Below are 25,345 nucleotides of genomic sequence, written 5' to 3'. Positions count from 1 at the left end.
GTGGTCAATATCTTTTCCTGTGTCAATGGGAGCTCATTAAGTGTAAATTCTGCAGACTAACTGAGCCATGCCATATTAGTACTTGCCAAAGTTTGACATTTTTAATACATTAATAATATGTCTGTAATGTAATGGAAAACTATTAATCACAACTGGTTATGTGCCAGAAATTTAAGCTATAATTGGCTGCTTCTTGTCAAGAATGTCTGTTGCACGGTCCTGCAGCTGCCTAATATTCAAATGTGTTGCACTCCTCTGCATTTTTCTTTGTCAGTTTTCTAAATTCGATCAATGGTGTAGTCCATAATTCCGTGTAATGACCATCATTATAATTCTGGTGTACTTTAATGAGAATTCGTTGCACTGGGATTGCTCTTGTGTCAGGAAATAGTACCAGGTTCCCATACGTTTCCTTAGTGACCAAATTTTTAACATAAATTTATATGGTCATCCTTCATTTTGTGATTCAACTGAGGCAAAAAAGTGGATGAAGACAGTAGTGAAGAATGAGCAGATTAGGGGGAATATTTACTGATTAAAATGTTATTAATCTCAGAATTCAAATATATACTTAAGGTATATTTTAAAAATAATATTAAAAATTAGCTTGTTGTGCTCACTCATTTTAAACTCAAAGCAGTTCATCTCAGGTCTTCAAGAGTATATGGTGCTGATTAACATGTTGTTATGTATTTGAAACTAAGAATTTAAGTTAATAATTTCTGGTGTAGTAGATTTTACACTGCTTCAGTTATAATGCCTACTTTTCCCTCCCTTCCATTTCCCCCTCCATGAAAGGGTTTGTTCTTATTATAATAAAGTAGTAAATGCAGTTGAAAACACAAATTTGTATTATTTTAATACCTTTTCAGATTATTAATTGTCAAAATATCAACTGCTTCTGAAAGTATCAACTTAAAATTACTAATGAAATTAGTAAATTTTTTTCAGAAAAAGCAGAAGGCTATAGTAGCCACAACATTTATTTCTCTGTGAATTTTTTTTTCTTTTTGGTTTAAGATTTCACTGAGCACAATGTAGTCTTTACATTACAAGAAAGAGGCAGATTCAAATCTGTAGTTTATACATGTTTAGACAAACTGCTAATTATCGCTTCATAGGAACTCAAATATTCAACATTTTTCCTAATAGAAAATATCACAAATTGCAGCAGTATGATAACATTTTATGAATTGAATATAATGAAAATTGCACTTGCATCCATAAAGCAATTATTATAAATTACTTTGCTATGGAAACACAATTCAACCATCTGTTGGCATTTCATAGTCTCTGTGGCTTAGTTCATTTTAAGATGGTATATTATTTAAATATAGTAGATTCCTTCTATTAGATTGTGTGAGGACAGTGAACTTCCATATTTAAACTGCTTAGAAGGCAATGGCAGCCCACTCCAGTGTTCTTGCCTGGAGAAACCCAGGGACGGGGGAGCCTGGTGGGGTGCTGTCTATGGGTCGCACAGAGTCGGACACGACTGAAGCGACTTAGCAGCAGTAGCAGCAGCAGCAGTGTGAATTGAAGGGTCTATATGGTATTTCCTAAAATTGTAGGCTTTTTTGTCCTTTTACATTAAAAAAATACTTAATTATTGGGACTGTGACGATATAAATCAGCTAATTAAGCAAATGCACTCTTCTTACACCTGGATTCCAAATATTATTGTTTGTTTAGATTCAGACAGTGATCTCTAAAGAGAAAAGTTGCCAGTTAAACTCACCAATGATTTGTATTCAGTATGTAGGCTGTATTATCAGTTAGCCCAAAGTACTTTTAAACAGTAATTTTTATTTTCTCTTAGAATTAGTGCCATATTATTCTGCTTCATGGCCTGTTAACTCACCCTCAGCTATTTTTATATGTGCATTTTAAATTGTGCGTTTTACTACAGAGCTTTTAGTTTTAAAGCAGCGTATTATATTTGCCTTTGGGACAAATTCCCTTCTTCTGTTACAGAGAGTAACTGCAAATGCAGATGTAATGGCTATAAAAAGATGCAAGAAAATAGAAAATTCTTATGAAAGGAAAATTTGCTGCTTTGGTTTTATTTTTGAATATTTTTTTCGGAGAGCCGAGTTATCTTTATCACTAAATGCAACTAAACAAAAGATGCTAAATTCTTCTAATATAATGAGCAAATCCAAAGGGACAGGCTTGTGCCAACAATGCTGGTTTTTCACTCCAGTTAACAAAAGCTAAGAAATGTACAAGGAATTTGATTTTTAGGGTCTCTTTGCCAAGAGACAAAAGGCATAGAAGTAGTTGTCACTTCTTTGCCATTGTTATAAAAGCACTCATTTCCCCCATTGTTCCCCTGGAAGATTTTCCAGCACTACAATATATGAAGAAATGTTTAAATCTAGCTGCTTGCTTTCAGTTTTGTCAAGATGGGAATATAATTTTTGAAGTGAAAACCTGTAAGTCACCTGGAACACAAACATCTGTGTTTGTTATGGAAGAGTTAAATCCTTCATATCAAAATTCTTCCTAATGTGAATGATTTCTGTGGTTTGCTCATTCTAGCAAAGCAGCTGAGTAAAGGTTATCCATATTACACCAATTTGCTTTATATTGCATCTAACCTCCCAAATGTCAACATATCATATATTTTTGTAATGCATTGATTGTGGGACAATAACTCTTATTCTTATTGTTTCTAAAAGGGTGTTGGTGCCAGAAGAAAAGAATGATTGATGGGAAGCAGACGCCGAGCGATAGACACTCGTCCTTTTGCTTTAGCTACTGATACCTCAGTGCGCCTGAGCATCCCTTGTGAACTGTGAGCATCAAGCACCCAGGGTTATTGGATGTACAATAGGAGAGCCATCATTTTGATAAATCCTTATCTGCTACTGGACATCTTTTATAAAAAAAAAAATACCAAACTAGACCCAAGGCTAGTAGATACGTTCTAGGACAATGAAAAAGCTGCAAGTTGTTGCTAATGCCTAGTGCACAAGTATGCTAGGCTTCCACCGAAGTCCTCAATATACCTGAACATGTGCAATATATGAACCCTTCACTTTTAATTTTGGAATCTACATTGAAGTCTCATCTTCTTTTTCTTTTTTCTTTTTTAATATACAAACCTACCTACGTATAGACATAGATAAGCTGCTTTAGTTACCACGAAGATTGCCAAGAATTTAGAGATGTATTTGTCAAGATTCCTGTCAATTCATGCCCTTTGGGTTACAGTGTCTTCAGTGATGCAGCCCTACCCTTTAGTGTGGGGACATTATGATGTGTGTAAGACTCAGATTTATACAGAAGAAGGGAAAGTTTGGGATTACATGGCCTGTCAGCCGGAATCCACAGACATGACAAAATATCTGAAAGTGAAACTGGATCCTCCAGACATTACCTGTGGAGACCCTCCTGAGACATTCTGTGCAATGGTGAGACACCCTTTTTGAATTGCATATTTCATGTTAAGTGCGGGCATGTTGTATGTGCATACAAATGTGATGAGTGATAAGACTCAACTCAGGCAATGAGCTGAATCTGCAGGTGGCAGATTTGTGCTAACAGGCTAGTTGCATTCTCAGTGGAGGCCTGCACCACCTGGAATTACAGTTTGCACAGTGTGATTGACACACTTCCTGTGAACCAAAGGTTTCACTGAGACAAATGCACTGAATATAAATTGTAAAGCAAAAAGTCCAGTTGAAGTTTAAATTTCAGATTGGAGATTGGGAATATGATTAGACCACATGTGATAGGTAAAGGATAAAATCCATTGGTAAGCCAACTTTAAAAACATAAAGGTTTCTTCACATGCATCTTTAAATGAAGGCTAATCCTGTGTTCTACAGCTCAAGGCTTGAGTAGATGTCATGGTTTTCCTCATCGGGAAACTGCTGTGGTTTGGAAATTCTTGGTTAGGAGACAGGAGCCAAAGCCTCATGAGAAGCTTTTCTGGAAGAGTCTTGTCAACTTATTCAGCCTCTTGTTTGTAAGGGTTTTCCAGAGAAAAGGCTGGAATATTGAAAATGTTTCCTAAAAAGGTAATGACATGGAGCATGCAGATTCAAATACTCTCCTTTTGATAAGCAAAGCTAGATAATTCATTGTTTTCATAGAATAGAAAAGGCTTTTTCTGGGTGGTAACGTAAATGCTATGTGACATGTTGAATTTTTTACTAGAGACATTGCTGAAAATATGCCCATAAGGTGTAAGTAAAGACTTTGATGATTAAAATGATGTAAATCAGTGTGTTAAAGAATTCAAACAGTGTGTTCATTTGGTGTATGTTGTTTTATTATTATTATACATAGGGTTTATTTGATACATGAACTGGGATCTCATTTTTCTCTAAATAACAGATGTAATGGTATGGCAGATTTTAATAGTATCCATACCTGACTTTATTATCTTGAACCTGGCCTGGCATTTTCAGGATAGTGAAACTATTAATCAAAGTAGCATCTGTTCACAGTCCCTAGTGAGTTAAATTAGCATAAGATCATCTTAGACCTAGCACTGCAGAAAACGTTTTGTAACAGAAAACAATTTTGAGCACTAAAGAGTCTTTTCGCCTAAAAGCTAAGGACTTGCCATTTTTCAGGAGTGCCTTTGGGGACTGGTTTGAATTATAGTCTAAACCTGATTTTGTGGAGAGTGAGAAAAAGAGCTTGGCTATTAGGTGTCACTCTGACTAAAGTGCTCTGAAAGACTAAATATTTCAAAGAGAGGACCGTCTCTGGGAAGCAGGTATGTGCTTTGCAAAAAAGTTGCCTTTTAGAAACCAGAGACTTGCAGAAGAGGAGTTTATTCAAACACATTAGGAAAACTGTAATAAATCTGTAAAAGAGAGCAGAGGCATTTGTTGGCTTTATATAAGGTTTCTAATAATCTCTCATAAAAGGTCAAATTTAAGATCTTACTGCAAATGTAGGGGTGAAATGGCTGTTCAGGTGACAGGTGGTGCAATCTTCCAGTCCTTAGCAGAAGATAGTTCTGGGCCAAGTCTTAATGTTAAGACACTCTATGTATTGGCTTACATGCACTGCTAGCAATATGCCTCTTCTGGAATTGTTTAATAATTTACAGATCTAAGTAAAATAGCAGAGATCCTTTTTCAGAGTGCTGTTTGTACTTGCACAGGTTCTGTATGATGTGCTCAACATGTGATTTGAATGTGTAGCTTCCCTGATGTCAGCCTCTGGCAAGAGAATGCTTGCTCAGCACTGCTCCTGTCCATCATGTTGAAGGGTTTACCTGGTGTCTTCAGCATACCTCTCTCTCCCATCTTGAGTGGGAAAGGGCACATTATAGAACTTCTCATGCCTGCTTTTTGCAGTTACATAGTCTAAGGTTCTTAAGCCAATTCCTAGCAGTTCAGTGGCTAAGTGATGTTAGAGACCAAAAGAGAAAAAATGAAAATTATATTCCGCAGCTTTCTCAAGTGCAGTAATATATATACTTTACATGTTTATATGAAACTCCATAGGGCAGTGTTTTAAAATACTGCATGTTACTATGATGCAGATATTCAGAAGCCTTGGTGGGTTTAAGCTTGTCATTAAACAGAATTGTTTTTCAAGAGAGAGTATGAAGTTTGTGAGATGTTACCTATAATGCATAATTTGGGCTCCTTAAATGTACATTTGATTGGCATAACAGATTTAATAATCTACCCTTTAAATACAAAGTTTGGGACTGCTTGTATGCATATTACATACTAAGTCAAAGATAGTAACCTAATATAGCAACACATCCTCCCTCCAGTTTTGTATTTTCCATAACATTCTTTAGTATAAGGGTTCCTGACACAAGGCTGTAAAGCTGCTTCAGGATGCTGCCATATCAGACCTGTTTGGGTGCTCCTTAGCCCGAGGTCTAATGGGAATCCATAAAGTCATTTGTGTCATGACTTTCACGTTCTCCCCTCCTTGACACATGCATACATACCTGCTCCCTCAGAGTCGTTATGGCCTATTACATCAGGGAAGCTGCCATATAAGCACAATCACTGCTTAGCCCTGATATGTAAATGTTTGCTGCAGATTGGTTTCAGTAATCACTTACTCAGCTAGTGACACCCTTATTAGCTGTGACTAGCAATTCTGAGCACCAAGGGGACATTTGGTCAGAGAAATACCCTATAATTCCCATAGCCAATTTATCTTATATAAAGTTGAATTTCATTGGCAGTGCACTGAGAGTCTGTACTGCCGCCTTATGCATCACCTCCATCATTATGGCCAGTGACCATCCGTGAATGCTGCATTTACTTTAGAGTGAGATTTTAGGGAAAATGGACCACATGATTCCATTTAGATCTCTGCTTATTAACCTAGGTAACCCGCATAATACCTCTTAAAACCAGTAATTTTAAGTTTTTGTATAGTAATAGTACTAGCATTTTAAATGTTAGTTTTTTGGGGAGATTTTGCCATTTCTGTTTTATGATAGTAGAATAGGGGAATAGAAATAGATATACACATATACATGTATATGCATGAATTTTGTATATAGAGGCCATACATTTTCTTTTTAATTTAGTTTGATATATTCCTTATAAGTTGTTGATGGCTAAAAAAAAATCTGTTTTTGTTAAGGGGGAAGAATATGAAGGGCAGAAGAGAGTTAAGCATTTAAAAAAATTTTTTTAGGCTGCGGAAACATTAGTATATATTGTGTCCTTCCTTCAGCTGCATAAAAGCTTCAGGTAGCACAGCTTTGTCGGAAAATACAGATCATCGAGTGACTACAGTTTGTCTGTTTGCATAAAGAGCAAATATGATGATCTGAACCTGGGTGTAAAGCTGAAGTGCCAACATAAAGCTATAACTTGTCCTTTGCGTTTAGACAAACTTAGTTGTCATATCTTCATGCAACACCCCAGTAGCTTAAAAATGGCAAAATTATCTGCAGTTATCTCCAGCCTGTGGCTAATTTTCTGGATAAGTTAAACACAAGCTTTCAGAAGAAGCCTACAGATGGAAGAAGTCATAGGCGTTTGTACAATTTATGACACAGAAGTGCTGATGACGGTAGAAATGTGAGCCCTTGAGTGCAGCTATGGATTTCAGAGCCAATCAAAACTAAATTAGGAAACAAAGATTATTAAAATGTCTTCTGCGCATGTGATTTTGGCATAATATTATGAGGTGGACATTAAATGCTTCCCTTGGAGACCTTCGGCATCATTAATGCAGCACGCCTTTAATTACATGTAGACTCATATTACTAAAAAATGGAGAAAATAAAGTACTCTGAGGTGTAGTTAGCAATACCCTCATTATGTTTACTGAAATAATTAAAAGGAACGGTATAATTTTTCTAAATAAAATGTCAGAATTTGAAATGAAAATGGATTTTCTTTAGGAAATTTACTAATGTGTGCCTGTGCTCTTGATAGCATTTATTCAGGCACCAAAGCTAGTCTATTAATGATAATTCCATATTGCTCTATTTCCAAATGGAATCCTATTAAGAAAAAAAATTTTAATTGCTGTAAGCATTGTGGATAGAGCATATTTCATTATGTTCAAATGGAATTTAAAAAGTAGTACAAAAGCCTTCCTGTTTTATTATTTTAAAGGAACCCAGCAGGATGAGTGAATGGTGATGGATGCATAGTCTCAGGGCTACCCATAACTTACATTTCTGACTTGACATCAGCTCAGGTTGCCATCTGGTGGCTATCAGGTGGCCTTTGAGAAATTAATTTGATAAATTTTGTTATGTTTTTAATGACAAGGTATTAATACCAATTTTCCAAAAACTGGAAATGACATTGACTTATATAATAATCAAATAATCTTAAAAATTCACTCTGTTCACATGAAACATAATAAATGAATGAAGTTTTAATAACAGTGATATCTTTCATTTGAATTGATTTATCCCTGAATTATGTTTATGCCAGAATGAAATTTTTAAAAATCTTCAGTTCCTTCATTATTAACACTTCATTGTTTAGTTCATTATTTAGACTTATTTCTAAGAAAAACTTAATTTATGTTTGCAGTGAATTAAGTTCCACGGAGAGCGGTCTTCTGATATAGCGCTATATCAAGTATTCCTTAAGGAGCCAGCAGTAGCTCCCTATTACTTATGTATCAAGTCTAAAGTACTCTGCGTGGTTTTTAAATCTGAGTGTTTACAACCTTGTTTCCAGTTACTTTTCATCAGGACCCAATGGCATTTCCAAGCGATTTAGGACTGGCAGTCTCATTGGAAGGGACACTGGATTTGGGTTGAGGCTGCACTGGCAGAGCATGCATGGTTTATGTGGCAGGCCTTGAGAGGGAGCTGATAAAGATTATGTGGGGCTAGCTAAACTTAAAACCTGCCTCATGTCATTTGTTGTTCCCAGACAGTGTTCTCTGGGTGCTCAAGAGCCCTTGCTTCTGCTGGACTAATGCACAGATACGACTCCAGACTATTGTATGTGGAATGAAGTGAACAGAGCGTATAGCACATGCAGAACCTGGTGGTAGTGCTGGTGGTGAGAATCAAAATCGAATAACATACGGTCCTTCCCTCGAAAGGAAGCAAACAAAAACAAAGAGTCCTCAGCAACATTAATATATAGGGGCATGTAGCCAGAATCTGGGGACAGAGGCACAGAAGTAAGACCAGCACTCAGAGTTTAAATGTAGATTATTTTGTTGCATATTAAAGGGCCACTTGGAAAATACTTCTGGTAGCCGAGTCCGTGATATTAAACTGTGTCTGAAGAAGATAGGAAAAAAACTCTGGGTCCTGCAGATGCTGCTGCTGCTGCTAAGTCGCTTCAGTCATGTCCGACTCTGTGCGACCCCATAGACGGCAGCCCACCAGGCTCCCCCATCCCTGGGATTCTCCAGGCATGAACACTGGAGTGGGCCACAGCAGATGAAGGCACAGCAGTTAAATCACAGCCTAGTGGCCTGATTAATGGTAGATTGACACCTTATATGTGTCAGAGTGGAAGAAGAGCAAAAATTCATAGGACTAATAAGTTAGACCTCTGTGTGTGTGTGTATTTCATATATCTGGTGCTCCAGTTGTACACAGAGATGAAGAGGGGCATTTAACTGAATGCACATATACAAGATTTTAAAGGTGAAACATGAGACTTCAGTATAATTACTGCCTTGTAGTAGACAACTTTGAATTACCTCCTTCAGTTCCCCCAAGATTTCTGCTCTAGAGAAATACCACTTTAAAAGTGTTGAACAAGTGTCCTTAAAAACCCCCATAGTCTGTCTGGATTGTTTTGAGGTCTCTCAGGCCTATTCTGTAGACTTTTGGTGGTGGGGCTTGTTCTGCTTAGCTCTGGAACTGTGCCTGGGTCTTAGGCTGGCATCTTGATCCTCTGACGTTAGTGACTAGTGTCATCACACAAGAAGTCCCTGTGTTTTTCTACCAGGACAAACAGATGACATTCCTTTTGCTTGGAGTAGTCTCTTATCCCTATTCCACCCATTCTTCAAGGTCTATATCAAGTTGGGTTTCTCTGTATACTTACTGCCAATTTGATAATTCAGTTGATAAAGAATCCGTCTGCAATGAGGGAGACCTGGGTTTGATCCTCGGGTTGGGAAGATCCCTTGGAGAAAGGAAAGCCTACCCACTCCAGTATTCTGGCCTGGAGGATTCCGTGGACTGTATAGTCTATGGGGTCCCAGAGAGTTGGACACAACTGAGCAACTTTCACTTTCAACATCAGCTCAAGTCATTCTCTTGACCTTTTAACTATGCAATTAAAATATATGCCCATCTATCTACTCTACTATTCTGTAACATTTAGCAATTCATTCGTCTTATTGATTTATATACCCACATACACATATGTTTCCTGCATTTACTGTATCCTGACTCTTGATCTGGACCACTGCTATCCTTTAAGTGAAATAATACATCAGACAGTCTCCCATACTCTCTTGATGCAGACTAGAGTAGGAGCTCAATAGAGACTGCTTTTCTGCCTCATAGCATTTACCATATATCTAGGTAACAAATACAAAATAACATGTTTTTAACTAATCAATCAATTGATCGAATATAGTATTTAATTTTCTGGAACGTTTTCTGTTTTGTGAGGATTTTTATCATGAATATTTTTTTTCCCCAGTAAATTAAGGGACAAAAAATTTAGCTACTGCATTTGGGCAGCTTATAATGATCTCAAAAGAGAGATGAGAGAGAAAAATCTACTTTGAGTTTCAACACTGAAAGTATGTATGAAGAATTTTTTCTGTTTATATTAAAAATATTAAAAAAATGTTTTTCCAAATAAAAAATTTGGAAAAGATGAAAAACCTTACACTCAACATTGAAATCGTTTTGTCATTTTTCTTATGTCTTCCTCCCTAAATATACATTTTATTTTACAAAAGTTGGAATCATGGAATCATGTCACATATAATTTTTCATCTTTTTTATTTGCTAATATAGCTTTATTATTTACTTATATCATTTATATGTTATTAGAGAATATTATTTGATAGTTATAAATATCCTATTATAAATATATAATATTTAATCATCCTCGTACCTTGATGACTTGATGTTATTTTCATTTCTTTCTTTTTTTTTTTGTGGTTCTAATGCTTTGATGAACATATATCAGTATAGTTTTCTTTATTAAATCTACTCTTCTTCTCCCATAGTAAATGCACGTTTTTTGATGGTGAGTTTATTGTTTTGTATTTAGTTGAGGCTAAAGGGTTGGGCTGTATTCTTTTGTTCTCAAGTGGAATCCTACTGAATGGAAAGCACAGAGCATTCTCTAGTGAATCTTGGGGAAAGATGTGTGTGTGTTAGTTGCTCAGTTGTGTCTGACTCTTTGTGACCCCATGGACTGTAGCCGGCCAGGCCCCTCTGTCCATGGACTTCTCCAGGCAAGAAGACTTGAGTGGATTGCCATTCTCTTCTCCACAGGATCTTCCTGACTAAGGGATTGAACCTATATCTCCTGAATTGCAGGCAAATTCTTTACCATCAGGGGAAAAAGGTGTTAGACTTATATCTAGATGTGAGACTCAGGCAGGCCCCTCTCTCTGGGCCTTGCTCTCTTTTCTCTGGACATGAGAGCTTCTAGAGGTATAAAGAAGAGAGTTTCTGCCACATGGGAGAGAGCAAAAGTCAGGAGACCTGTTTGGGAACAATAAGCTGAAGATGAGCAAGTTACACCTTGTAAACTGTACTTGTGGCTTTAAAACTTGGCTTTACATTGATCCACAGTGAGAAATGCATTTTATATTGCAATGCAGTAAACATTATCCTCATCCACACAACCAAAACAAAACCTTTGGGAAATGATCCTGATTCTTGTATGTGTGCTATACCCTCTGATATTTTATCTTCCTTTATGTTCCTTTTTCTTCTTTAATAATAATTGAAGATTACATATTGATGGTTACCTGCAAATAACAAATAGTATTGTTTCTGAACCTTACATAAATGGAACAATTGGATACACATTATTGTATAGCTTCCTTTTTCAAAATTTAACATTATATTTCTAAGATATACTGTATATAGTATTCTACCATATGAATACCTGGATATTTCTTTAATCAGTCTTCTGTTTGTTTATTTTTTATGTTTTAAGGCTATTAACTGGTGTCAATTTTAACTTCTATCAGTTTTAACTTCTGTCAGTTTTCCAGAATGATAGTTAATTTTTATTTCCTCTAGCATTTTATGAAATGTCTTAAGTCACTAGGCCCTCATCAGTACTGGGCCTCTAGTCTTAAATTTTGTTCTAATATAGAGTCTTAGCAGATAAATTATGTAGTTTACCAAAAAGGATACTGATGAAATTATCCTTATTACAGGCACCTTTTCTGCTGTGATAATAGTTTTAAAAATTTGGCACTGATATACAAACATGTTGGAAGGTGAAAATGACATTTTATTTTTTTTAAATGTATTTATTTGCTTATTGAACAGATTGATTTCTTTAATACATGTCTTGGCCATTTAAATTTTCTTGTTCCTGACTGTTATAGTTTTACTCCTTTGTACTTTTTGCCCCTTTTCTAACTTTTCTATCGAAGTCAACCATTAAAAGATATATATTTGGGCCTTTTAAACAGATACCACCCATTTATTAGTTGATCGAGTTCAGAAGTGAATATCCTTTCTGCCAGAAAAATAGGTCTTGTTTCAGAGACTTTTCCATACCCTTTATTTGTGGAAATTTTATGTAATCTTGCCCTGGGTTTTGATATCAGGAGGCCGTCATCTCACAGCGAGGAAATATTCATCTGAGTGCCCACTTGAGTCTTTTGTTTCTAATGTTAAAACTTTGAGAAGTTGTCATTCACTCACAGTAAAGTGTTCCTGTTCAGTTAGAATCAGTGCTTTTGGAGACAGTTGCATAGTTAAACAATTCCTTGTATAAAGATGGCTGGTGTGAAATATGCTTTGGTTTTAGTTCCCCAGACCAATGGGCACACTTTTTTTTTCTTTTTCCTTTCTCAGACTAGCTTTTCATGTACCATTTCTTGATTTCCGAATTTCTTTTCTTACAAAAGGGGAAAAGGATGAAAGTTGTTTCACACACATCATAATGGAAAAGAATTTATACTGAGATTGGCAGGTTGTAAGTTTCTTCTCATCTTTCTGGGAATAGATTCTCATAGTATCAGTTCCATGAAAATTAAAGACGTGAACTGAGGAAGAAACCAGAGTTGGTTTTCATTCTTTGACCTACTTTGGAACTGACTTCTAAAATATTGAATGAAGAATTGAGCTGGATGCTGTTTTAGCGCAAAGAAATAGCCCTTCTGGTCCAGAGGGTTGATGTCCGTTGAGAAGTCCAGCAGCTGACACTATCATCAGGGCATGTCTGAACAATGATTTTTTTTACCATTCCGTATAACTTTTTGTGTGTTTCCTGTTGTTCTTTCCTTCTTGGAAGTGATAAAATGAAGTCGAATATGCTTCTAAGCAACTTTCTCAAGGGAGAGTAGAATCCAGTGTATGTGGTCAGTACGAGTTGCAGAAGAGGCTCTGTGCATGACAAAGAAAATCCGCTGATGACCACTCTGAGGTTGATTATGATACTTGGACCACGCCATGTGGATTTTTATTTCAAAATTTAGGAAAACTGATCTTACATGTAGTGTTAGGAAACACTGTCACCAATGCATCTACAGTTTGACAGGATAATGTTCTATTTAGTCATAATTAGATCACTTTAATAGTGCCTAGTATAGCTCTTGCCTGGAAAATCCCATGGAAAGAGGATTCTGGTGGGCTACAGTCCATAGGTTTGCAAAGAGTCAGACACAGCTGAGGTGACTTAGCACACACGCACAGCACAGTGTAAATACATAGTAGTTCTTTATGCGTGCTTGTTAAATTTAACTTGTGGAATATTTTTACAAATAATGTTATTTATCAAGAACTTTCCTGATGTCATGCAGTGCGCTAAACACTTTGTTAGTTCATGTAATTCTCAGTTTTATCATTATTCTTATTCAGTGGGTAAAGTAATTAAGACAGGATGTTAAGAAACTTTTCCAATTAAGTAGTGGGAACAGATTATGTATTGTATTGCTGTGCTCAGATGCTCAGTTGTGTATGACTCTGCAACCTCACAGACCATAGCCCACCAGGTCCGTCTGTCCAGGGGATTCTTCAGGCAAGAATCCTGATCCAGGGCTTGAACCTGTGTCCCTTATGTCTCCTGTATGGGCAAGTGGATTCTTTACCACTAGTACCACCTGAGATGAACAGATATAAACCCAGGCAATCTAACGTGCATGCCCTACTTTTAAACTATACTATAAATTACTCACTAATTTTATTTGTAGTGTGTGAGATAAAATCCTCACAAAACCCTTTTTAAAATCACATTTATAACTGGGACTGTAAGCTACAGTACTATGATTTTGAATTTAAAAAGCCTTTTATCTAAAATAAACTCAGAAAATTGGATTCTGTAAACAGAGTGTATGGAATGTTGGAAATACACATTATGTAATGAGTGTCTTCATTCGGGGATACGAGAACCAATCAACAGTGTTTGTTTCCATTCCTGCTTCTTTTCCATTAATGTGTTCGTATAAATGGAAATAAGCTGTTAGAAATCATAGACAGCAGACTACATATTGTATTTACCGTCTAAAAAGCAGAATAATAAGTTAGCAACTTTTGGCTAGTTAACAAAATTGTATTCTTGTGGGTGAAGTGTTGAGAAAGTAGTTAACGTGATACTTTTGAGTTTTTTTTTTTTACACTATCAATAACAACTGTTATATAGCCAGCTGCCTCCATGCTGTCTCCACTTGGATGTCTAGTAGGCATTTTTAAATTTCACATGTTTATTATAGAACTCTTGATTTCTTCTTCCCAAATCAATTCTGCTTCTGGTCTTTCCCATATCTATAAATGGAAGCTTATATTTATCTAGTTACTCAAGATGGAAAAATCTAAGAATCCTCCTAAACTCCTTAATGTCTCTAACAACACATATATATTGATTCTATTAGCTAAAGCTTCAAATATATCCCAAATCAGACCACTTTTCATCATCTCCACTACTAACAACCAAGTTCTAATCAGCTATATCTCTAGGCTGCACTTCTGCGGTATCTACTAATTGGTCACCTTGCTTCCCACTTTTTTCCTATTATTAAATTCACATATGTTTTATAATATATATTTTATATGTTTTGTAATTATTGTATATGTTTTATAATATTATGAATATATAAAATATATAGTGTTTTCTATGGTATATATAATTGTATTATATATATTGTTATATTGACTTCCAAGGTGGCTCAGTGGATAAAGAATCTGCCTGCAGTGCAGGAAATGCAGGAGGCACAGGTTCAATCCCTGGAAGATCCCCTGGAGGAGGGCATGGCAGCTCATTCCAGGACTCTTGCCTGGAGAATCCCATGGACGGAGGAGCCTGGCAGGTTACAGTCCAAAGGGTCACAAAGAGTGAGACACCACTGAAGCAACTGAGCATGCATGCACATATTATGTATATATAAATATTGTATGAATATCATATAAATATATAATTAGACAGTATATTTTATGCAAATAGACATGTATACATAAAATTTTAAGGATCTGAATGAGTCAGAGCTTTTCCTTGTTTAATTTCCTCTCATATTTTTGTGTCCGATTGAGAATTAAATCTAAACCACTGTGGCTTCCTGAAAGATCCTATGTAATCTGGTCCCTGAATACCTCTCTGATCTCTGTTCTGATCAGTTTCATCTTGCTCAGTCCTCTCTGCCTACTTTCTTGATGTTCCTTGTTAAACTTAATTTATTCTTGCCTTGTCTGGACCTAAGTTCTCAATATTTTCTCATAGCTCATTACCACCTTTTGTTAGGTCTCTGCTTAAAAATTTTTCTCAAAGGGGCTTGTCTGACCATCTCATCTAAAATCATTCTCTTCCACACCCCTTATTCATTTTCCCTGATCCCGCTTAGTTTTTCTTCATTGAATTTATTATGGGGTTGATGTTCAAACTATTTAACAACTGGGACACCTCCAACACTGACCAGTCAGAAGAGATGTCGATGGTTACACTTTACTGGGTACCTTCTGACTGAATATCAGTTATAACAACCTTATATTTATTATGTTATATGCTGCTCCTTTATTTATATCTATTTTTTCCTCCCCAGTACAAGCACCAGAGGGCAAGAACATTGTCTTGTACCTGTGTATAGTGGGGCTGAGTAAATATTCATTGAATGAATAAATGAACTGCTAGATATGTTAATTTGATCATAACATTCATATCAAAGGTTATTGCTGTAATACATATATGGTCTTTGGGATGTATAGAACCTTTGGAGGTCCTTGATCTTGAAGATATCATAAGAATTTTTTGTTTTTAAAGTATGTAAGCACTATAACAAATGCAGATACAACTACCACTTAAAATTAACAATGGTACATATTGTCTTTTTTATGATTTTTAAAAAAATACTGTCCAAGTTGAAATCATCTTTGTCTTCATGCCCTGATCCATTTTTTGCCTCCCTCTCCCAAAGGGAACCAGTGTTGTAAATTTGGTACATTTCCTTTGAGTCCATATTTTAATATTTTTATACCAAGCTTGTGTGTTCATAAACAATATGCAATTTTTATTTGAGGCTTTTTAAATATTACCATCCTGAAAAATCTATCCTGTTACTTACTTTTTTATTCAATGAGGTTTTTATAAATTATCCATTTGATCTGTATGATCTTGTCCATTCATATTAAAAATAAACATTCCATTGTATAAATACAGTCTTCATTATTTAGGGAATTTAGGAAGTTCTTCTTTTTTTTTAGTTTTATGTAATTATAGATCACTGAGCAATAAAAATATTTGTACCCATATCTTGGTGCATATGAGCAAGATTTTTGTTTTATTTTCTTTTTCCCAAGATGTATACCCAACAACTGGAGAAGGCAATGGCACCCCACTCCAGTACTCTTGCCTGGAAAATCCCATGGATGGAGGAGGCTGGTGGGCTGCAGTCCATGGGGTCACTAAGAGTCGGACACGACTGAGCGACTTCACTTTGACTTTTCACTTTCATGCATTGGAGAAGGAAATGGCAACCCACTCCAGTATTCTTGCCTGGAGAATCCCAGGGACGGGGGAGCTTGGTGGGGTGCCGTCTATGGGGTCGCACAGAGTCGGACACGACTGAAGCGACTTAGCAGCAGCAGCAGCATACCCAATAACCAATCTGTTGGTTTATAGAGTATGATATTTTCATAAAAAGCCGTTGGACCCTTTTTAGTCCTACCAACAGATTATAAGGATTCCCCTAAGTTTTGTCTTGTATACTAATATGCTTCCTTTTACTGTGTATTGAAAAAAGTTTAAGAAATCATGTTTCTTTTATTGCCTTAGATGTCATGATACTCATAGTTTGATTTAATTATCATCACAACTGTAATTAACTTGGGATTTTTAATAAGACTCTATGTTTGACCTTTAATCGCTCATCTTTTAGAAGTTACTTAATAGAAAATCACTTGGACATTGTATGAGCATCATTAATAAATACTCATAGTTATGGATCGATAGGAATAAATAGAGAATTTAGAGAAATAAATATTGAGCCAAACTATAAACAAACTTCTTTGACTAGATTTTTATACCTAGGGCAACAAATTTTAAGAGTGGCGTCTTCCACCTGGATTGAAAGATATACTCTCATCTATATAACTTATACAAAAATTACAATAAAAAAAATTTTTTTGCTCTTTATTTATTTATTTATTTTACTTTACAATACTGTATTGGTTTTGCCATTTAGCTATATATAATTTTTTCTCCAAAATCACTATCTTCATTACTGGACTATAACAATAGCCTTATAGTGCTTTTAAACTGGAAGTCTCTTTGCTTACTTTGCAAAATGATATATAAATATTGCCTCATCCATCACCAGAATGACTTGTTTCCTAGATGAAAACCTGAGGGTGATGTGTAACTATAATAAATTTGGACAGCAAGGGAAGGGGTCCATTTCCAGTTAAAACCGACAGCCAGGATGTTTCCATTTAGGCTGACAGTGTAGGTAGTGTATTTTGTTCATTTGCCTGTTTGTTTGGGGCAATTTGGGATTGTTTTAGGAGGAAAAACAGTAAAGATTAAAAAAGTAGCCTCATACTAGTAAGAACAGGCCAAATGCCCTTTCTGGATAGGAAGTTTCCAGGATCCTTGGGTCCTGGGCATTTTTTAAAATTAGTTAATGCATTGATTTATTTTTGTTGAAGTAAGTTGATGTCCCATATCATGTTAGTTTTAGGTGTAAGGGTGCTGGACATTTGGAATCCTGGTATTCTGAAGTAGGGGCTTCCCTCATGGCTCAGCTGGTAAAGAACCTGCCTGCCAATGCAGGGGACCCAAGACACGTGGGTTTGATCCCTGGGTTGGGAAGATCCCCTAGATTTGGAGATGGCAACCTACTCCAGTATTCTTGCCTGGAAAATTCCATGGACCTAGGAGCCTGGCAGGCTACAGTCCATGAGGTCACAAAGCATCAGACATGACTGAACACGTGCACGTGTGTGTGTGTGTGTGCACATGCACACACACACGCACACACACACACATACACATTCCTAAGTGGAGTTGTGTGCTTGGGAAAGTGTGTGTGCCATTAGGGATATTTTATTTGTATTCAATAAATTCAAGGTTCAAGTTTCAACTTAATCAAGTTATTACATTTCTTTGTTCTGAGCAACAGTTAGATAAAGATAATACTTAACACAGTGCTCAGTAAATATTAATCATCTTTATCATTGTGATTATCATGTCTATTGGTAAAAAGTTGAAGTCCTTCTGATTCTCATTTCTTGCTTTGATGGGATCTTCTGAATATTTTCCCTTTAGTTTCCTTCTTGTGAATTGCCTGGCTTTTCCTCATGTTACTAATGGCATCTAATAACTAACTGTGAGGCTCTGGCTCCAAGCCAGGTATTTAAAATCAAAATAATTTCACAACTGTGGTTTTGAAGTAAATGAAATGTATTCTAAATAACACAGTATTAAAATAATTATTCATGGATGCAATGGCATTTGCACTGAGATTATAATGGATCAATGTTTTAACAACTGCACTAGACGTGCCTAACAGCAACATAGTGACTCCTTACAAAAACAAAAAATGTTAAAGTAAATAACTGTGAGAAAATAAATAAAAGCTCATTTTATTAACAAAATATTGGAATGGGATCGCTGTGTTGAATCTCATGGAGGAGAAGTAAAAGAGAGAAATTTCAATATGGGAAATTGAAATGCCAAGTCCTAAATCAACTTTCCTGACTACTGTATTGCCCATTTATCCTCTTGCTCGAAAGCATCCAGTGTGTCTCCATCACAGTCCTGAGCAACAAGACAAACATTGTTCATCATTGCATTATTTATAGTAGCCAGGATAGAATCTAACTGTTATCACAAGACTAGAAATCTAATATCTAACCCCTTTTCCTCATTGGAACTATTTTTAAGGGCAATTTGGCAGCAATATTTCTTAGGCATGCTACAAACACATTATAGTAAGTAGTTATCCTTACCAGTATTTAGCACCACATTTTGTAATTATTGGTGACTCGTCTGTCTCCACACTAATATTGGAAGCTCCTTGAAGACAAGGAACCCTGTTCTCCCTTATATTCAAAGCAATTAGTTTAGTGCCTGATACACAATGGGCCCTTAATATATAGTGGTGGAATGAGAGTCCTTCTAGCAGTCTGCTTTCCTCCGTCTCTGCTCTCTCCACTTTTACTTTGTTTTTATTGTCCCTTAATAATCTTTCCTGCCACCTCAATTCTTCTTTCCACTGTCTTTGCCTTTATTTATGATATCAAAGTGACCTCTTGTGGAATCTGGCAGAAGGTGACCCTCAGGGATATCTTGTTGGGAGTATTTAGTTCTTTAACATAGTGGTGTTCCCCCCAGTTAATTCAATACTCTGAGTGTTAATGGAATTCCTTGTTCTGCAGAGCCCTGTGCAGGGCATTAATGGGTGATACCAATGATAGGCTAGCTTTTGCCTTCAAGCAGCCTTATAAAGTAAACAGCTGTTTACAAAGAAGAAGAAACTAAATGCTATGCTAGAGTAATATATAAAGAGCTATGGGAGCACAGAGGGAAGCAGCTTATTGAAAATTCAGGGGGATCAATGATAGCTTCATAGAGGAGATGGCCTTTAAGCTGAGCTTTGAGGGAAGAGTAAACTGCTCCGAGATGGAAGAAGAAAGAATGGAAGGACATTCCAGCTTCAGGACACAAGCAAAGCCTTGTCTTTAGCTTTCCTTTTAAACTGATTTCCTTTCATGGATCTATCTCAGCAGTAATAAATGTTATGACTGTGCCATCCATGAATTAATCTAAATTCTGTTCAGCTGTCCTTATGTTTCCCAATACCTGATACTGTAACATCATTTTTTTATACCTGTCATATTCTCCTCCTCTCTATCAATCATTAAACACAATCATGTAGGTGAAGGTACTTATAAAAGACAAAGTGCTATATAAAGTGCTATACAAAGATACTATAATTCTTATTACTTATTTATTTGTAAGATCAGTGATCACAAATCTTAGGTACTTAACAGATCATCTAGAGAGTCAATTCAATAAATATTTATTGAAGTCTAACCAAGTAATTTTGACCAGAAAGATCAAAATGAACATAGAATTCAAATACAAGCAACTTAACCTGGCCTATGTCTATAGCTCTGATATTCAGAAGGTCTTCTATAATTCTAGCCAAACCTCAGTTTTCCTTCTTTTCCCAAAATACTTAGTTTTCCTTTTTCTGAAATACTGATTTGAGACTATATAATGTTTCATTGGCACACTGGACTATCAGTTTTTACTACTGATTTCCAGTAAAAAACATTTATAAAACTTCTTGAATGCTGTTTTATTTTATTTGGTCTTCAGTGTTCCAGAACAGATCTTTATAACTCCATGAACTTGTCTATAGGCGTCCTTAGAGTGGCATGAATTTATGTATGATCACCAAAAAGATCTTTATTCTAAACAGTCTATCCATAAATATCAATGCATCAATATTGCATTCTTCCCAGTTTATTAAATAGATGGGATATAGAATAAAAATTATATATATATATGATTAATTATGATTAATGTGAAAAGTCCTAGTATCCAGAGTTCAAATTCCAACTTTATTATACTAATGATTCATATGTGTATGCATGTGTGTGTGCATGCTCAGTCATGTCTGAGTCTTTGTGATCCTATAGACTGTAGCTTACCATGCTCCTCTGTCCATGAGATTCTCCAGACAAGAATACTGGACTGGGTTGCCATTCTCTCCACCAGGGAATCTTCCAGACCCAGGGATCAAACAGGTGTCTCTTCTGTCTCCTGCATTGGCAGGCAGAGTCTTTACCACTGAGCCACCAAAAAGAACTTAAAAATGGTTTCATACATTTTGAGTCATGTTAATAGTAATATATAAATGACAAGCCCCATCTTACAAGTGGGGAAGCTGAGATTTAAAAAAAAAGGTTAAATCACTTCTTCTCAGTCACAGTAATAAGTGATAGATGTTAGATTATACATATTTTTAAAATTATGAACTTTTATTGCATTTCATTTAAAGAGTAAAGATTGCATATATTGTACCAAGAACTAAAGGTATAACATGTATGAATTTAATCTTTGAATGAAAGTTTGAATGAATTTTTAAAAGATGTAAGTATTTTGGCCTTGAGCTTCCAATTTTTCTCAAAGCCATTCTTTTATCTTTTCACATTTATGTCTTTTATTCCTTAAGTAAGCACTTAGCAAAAGAACATTGCAGTCATTATTGATGCTCCTTAGCTTGGATTGCCACAAAGTTTATGAAAGGCTTCCATAGAAATAATCTTAGACCAAGTTCCTCTGGGCTCCAGAGTATTAGAGGCATTGGGCTATTGACAAATTGATACCAGAAAAGAACTTTGAGGTCCCTGGAGGAAATGTAGCCTGCAATCTCACAATGTAACTAATGGAAGTTTACTATGAAACTAGATTATTCATGTAGTTATAGTCTAAAATGAGCCAGGCTGTTCTCAAATGTTGCTTCTACTGGCTTTTCTTTCTTTCTTTAATAGAAATCCACAATCATCCTAGAAAATCATATGTTAGGTTCCTGTTTCCATTTTAGAGAAATGTCAGAGGTAAAAAGGACTTCAGCGCTAAGTTGTAATATAATGTCAAGGAGCTCTGCATTCATGTTTATAAGTGTTTATTGATCTATGAAATGAGACACTATGTCCAGGAGAGTATTTTTTGATTATGTAAATCCTATTTCTTCTTATTATTTGGGACAGTTTAAAATCTTTCTCTCTATAGAAACTTGCAGTATCTTTGCGTTAACTTGACATGTCTTTTTGTCTGTACCTATTCATGAGCATCTCTGCTCCCTTTAAGGAAAATACAAGTGGAATGACTTTGAAATGATCTTTTCCAAGGTCAACAAAATAATCCCAGTAGTAAATCTGTTTTAAAATAATCCTCTTTTGAATTGCATCCTAGAGGAACATAAGAACAAGCACATTCTGTACTTTTTTTTTTTTTTTCATGTCTGTAGCAGTTGCTTTGATCTCTCTCCTGTTTGGTTCAGTCCTCTAAACTTGGGACAGGTCTGTCAGGTCTCTCTTGACTATGGAGGGGCGGCGCATAGAAACCACTTAGCAACAAAATCTCCAGAAATACCTTTAAATCACTGACTACTTTTTGTGATTTCATGGCTTTCTAAAAAATTGATCAAATTGGTCACCAATTTCATATGTGCACCATGTTCTTGACAGACTGAAATTTGCCAGAACCATGGCAAAGTCCATATTCAGTCTAGGCTTTACTTCTTATCAAACTCGTACCCACATTTACTGATATAGTGAAAATAAAAGTATCCATTTCAAACCGTCTGCTCTGCACATGCATTATTTGGGTCTGTAGTCTGTGTATGAAACTGTTCTCTTAAGTATATTGATTTTATAAAGAGTGGTGAGAGTATTTTGGAGCTTTTAAAATAAATGTTGTTATTTATTTTTGACTGCATGCGGGCTTTCTCTAGTTGTGGTGAGGGCTTTCTCTAGCTGCGGTGCCAGGCTTCTCTTGTTGCAGAGCACAGACTCTAGGGGATGAGGACTTTAGTAGGAGCAGCACTGGGTTCAGTAGTTGCGGTACATGGGCTTAGTTGCCTCATGGCGTGTGGGATCTTCCCAGAGCAGGGATCGAACCCCTGTCCCCTGCATTGACAGGCAGATTCTTAATTACTGGACCACCAGGGAAGTCCTTGGGACTTTTTGACACATAGTGTGCACCATTTTTTTGATAGTGAGATTCTGTGGGGTGTACATTTCTGTAAGGTCTTGATCACCTGGGAGAAGCAAGGTTATGCCTGAGCAGGAATTCAAGGAAATTTGGATGGAGACTTACTAGTTCTTATAGGACTAGGGCTTCCCTGGTAGCTCAGCTAGTAGAGAATCCGCCTGCAATTCAGGAGGCCCTGTTTCGATTCCTGGGTCAGGAAGTTCCCCTGGAGAAGGGATAGGCTACCCACTCCAGTATTATTGGGCTTCCCTGGTGGCTCAGACAGTAAGGAATCCACCTGCAATGTAGGAGACCTAGGTTCGATCCCTGGGTGGGGAAGATCCCCTGGAGGCAGGCATGGCAACCCACTCCAATATTCTTGCCTGGAGAATCCCCGTGGACAGAGGAGCCTGGAAGGCTATAGTAAATGTGGTCTCAAAGAGTCAGACACAACTGAGGGACTAAGCACAGCCCTTGGCCAAGCTCCAAGATAGCAACTTTCCTTTTTCTGCCTACTTTTCCCTTGTTCCTTATAGCTCTCTTAATGGGCGGCATCCTTTCATTGCATCAGGAGGGAGTAGGGGGCCTCTAATGGCAAAGGCCTTAGTAGGAATGATTTATGCTGTTACTCCTTCTAGAAATGTCTACATTGTTAATAGGATCTCACAAAGGAGTGAATGGCTATATAATAATGCAGATTGACATGGTGAGATATCAATTTTAGGGCAAGGGGTACCTTCTCCTTTTTCTTCTCTCTGATACAATAGCCAAGACACCTTGCACCAGCCTGCTGTATCAGAATTCAATTAGAGAAGCAGAAGTAGCAGCAGATACATAAGAAATGCATTGTAAACAATTGGCTTATACACCAATTATTGGGTTAGGCAAATTCAAAGTCATAAAGCACACTCTCAGGAAAGACATGATGGAACTCTCAGGCATGTTCTGAAGCTGCTGTCCAGAGGTAGAATTTCTTCTTCAGGGAAACCTTGGTTTTACTGTTAAAGTCTTACAACTGATGAATCTGGCCCACCCAGATTATCTGGGATAATCTCTCTTACTTTAAAGTCAACTGATTATGGACTTGTGCTGTGCTAAGTTGCTTCAGTTGTGTTCGACTCTTTGACCCTATGGACTGTAGCCTGCCAGGATCCTATGTCCATAGGATTCTCCAGGCAAGGATACTATAGTCAGTTGCCATACCCTCCTCCGGGGAATCTTCTTGACCCAGGGGTTGAACCCTTGTTTCTGGCATCTACATGCATTGGCAGGTGGGTTCTTTACCACTTACCACTAGTGCCAACTGATTACATCTATAAAATACCTTCATAGCAGCTCCTAGAGATTACTGTTTGAATAGTTGGTGGCCATTGCTTAGTGGGTTGACACATTATCAAATCTGCTCTTCAGGAATAGGAATACTAAAAATAAACCATTTTCAAAGTGTTTAGCTATTTAGGTTTCTTACATAAATATATACTTTAAGATCTAAAGGAAGTGATATTGAAAATATATTAGGACCTAAGCAAGATAAATAAATTACTTCTTTTTGGGGGGGCATGTATATGTCATTCTTCAAAATTCTAATGAGTGAAAAATTTAAGTACCCAGGAAATATTGTATTTATTCTTATGATCATTTTGTGGGTAATGATTTAATAGTATGATTATAATTAGCAGTCTTAATGAATGACAAATCAACTAATTATACACCAAAATTATTGTTACTGATGATACTGGTAAAAAAAGCAATTATTTAAATGGCAGGTATAGTATCATTAAGGTTAATAACCAGATATAAAGTAAACATAATTATTGATGCTGATCATCAAAACCAGTTGGAAATGAATTAATTGGATGTATCATTTGGTACCATTTATGTTTTATTTTAAAAGCAGTTATTTATAGGTCAGGTTTAGAAAACATATTTTAATTGATCAAGTTACCATTGCTGACCCCCAAATCAAATTTATGTAATGATTTTTCACATCAAAGGGTATATTTGGGCTCACAGTTCTCTTTACTTTTCTTAGAACTCTTCAATAAGTATAGGATATTAATAATGGAGCCAGTATTACTTGTAGCACCATACAAATATTTAGTGTCCCAACCCATAATTTAATAAGACAAAGTTTAATAGTGTTGAAATCTAGCCTTTAATTGTGATGAAATCAGATTAACTTATCTTATTTTCTTAGTTCCAAACCAGATACCTTTTTCAGCACGACATTTTCTGTATCTCAAATCAATACCACCCTCTGTGCTGTCTTTAATATTTAAAAATATTAATGGCTGAGTTATTGATGTTTAAAATTGCTCAATAAAAATTTTTAAGTTTTTTTTTCTTATTGTACATATATTTAACTATAAGACTTCCTAGTTTTTGCTGTCCATTCTGTGCCAGTTCTGAGTGTTAGACTTATCTTTCTTCTATCTTCCAGCAAACAACTTTTTCTCCTCTTCCCTGGCCTTTCACCCTCTTCTCAAAGCCATTGGCAGAAGGCACTGGAAAGAGATTGCAGATTTGGGATTAAGATTTTGCCTCCCTCCAGGTGTCTGGCTGCC

The 25,345-nt window shown here is 36.3% G+C and overlaps 1 protein-coding gene across 1 annotated transcript in view; it reads left to right on the top strand.

The window, feature by feature from the left end:
- The first annotated feature begins 3,170 nt into the window (after positions 1-3,170).
- Positions 3,171-25,345, top strand: part of NTNG1 (netrin G1) — a 354,379-nt gene continuing 332,204 nt past the window's right edge. The window contains exon 1 of the mRNA XM_068966041.1: positions 3,171-3,416. Within this exon, the coding sequence (XP_068822142.1) occupies positions 3,171-3,416 (246 nt within the window). The remainder of the gene's footprint in view (positions 3,417-25,345) is intronic.

Source organism: Capricornis sumatraensis, chromosome 2 (assembly GCF_032405125.1).
Source record: "Capricornis sumatraensis isolate serow.1 chromosome 2, serow.2, whole genome shotgun sequence".
Lineage (NCBI taxonomy): Eukaryota > Metazoa > Chordata > Mammalia > Artiodactyla > Bovidae > Capricornis > Capricornis sumatraensis.
This window is presented reverse-complemented; position numbering and strand designations above follow the sequence as displayed.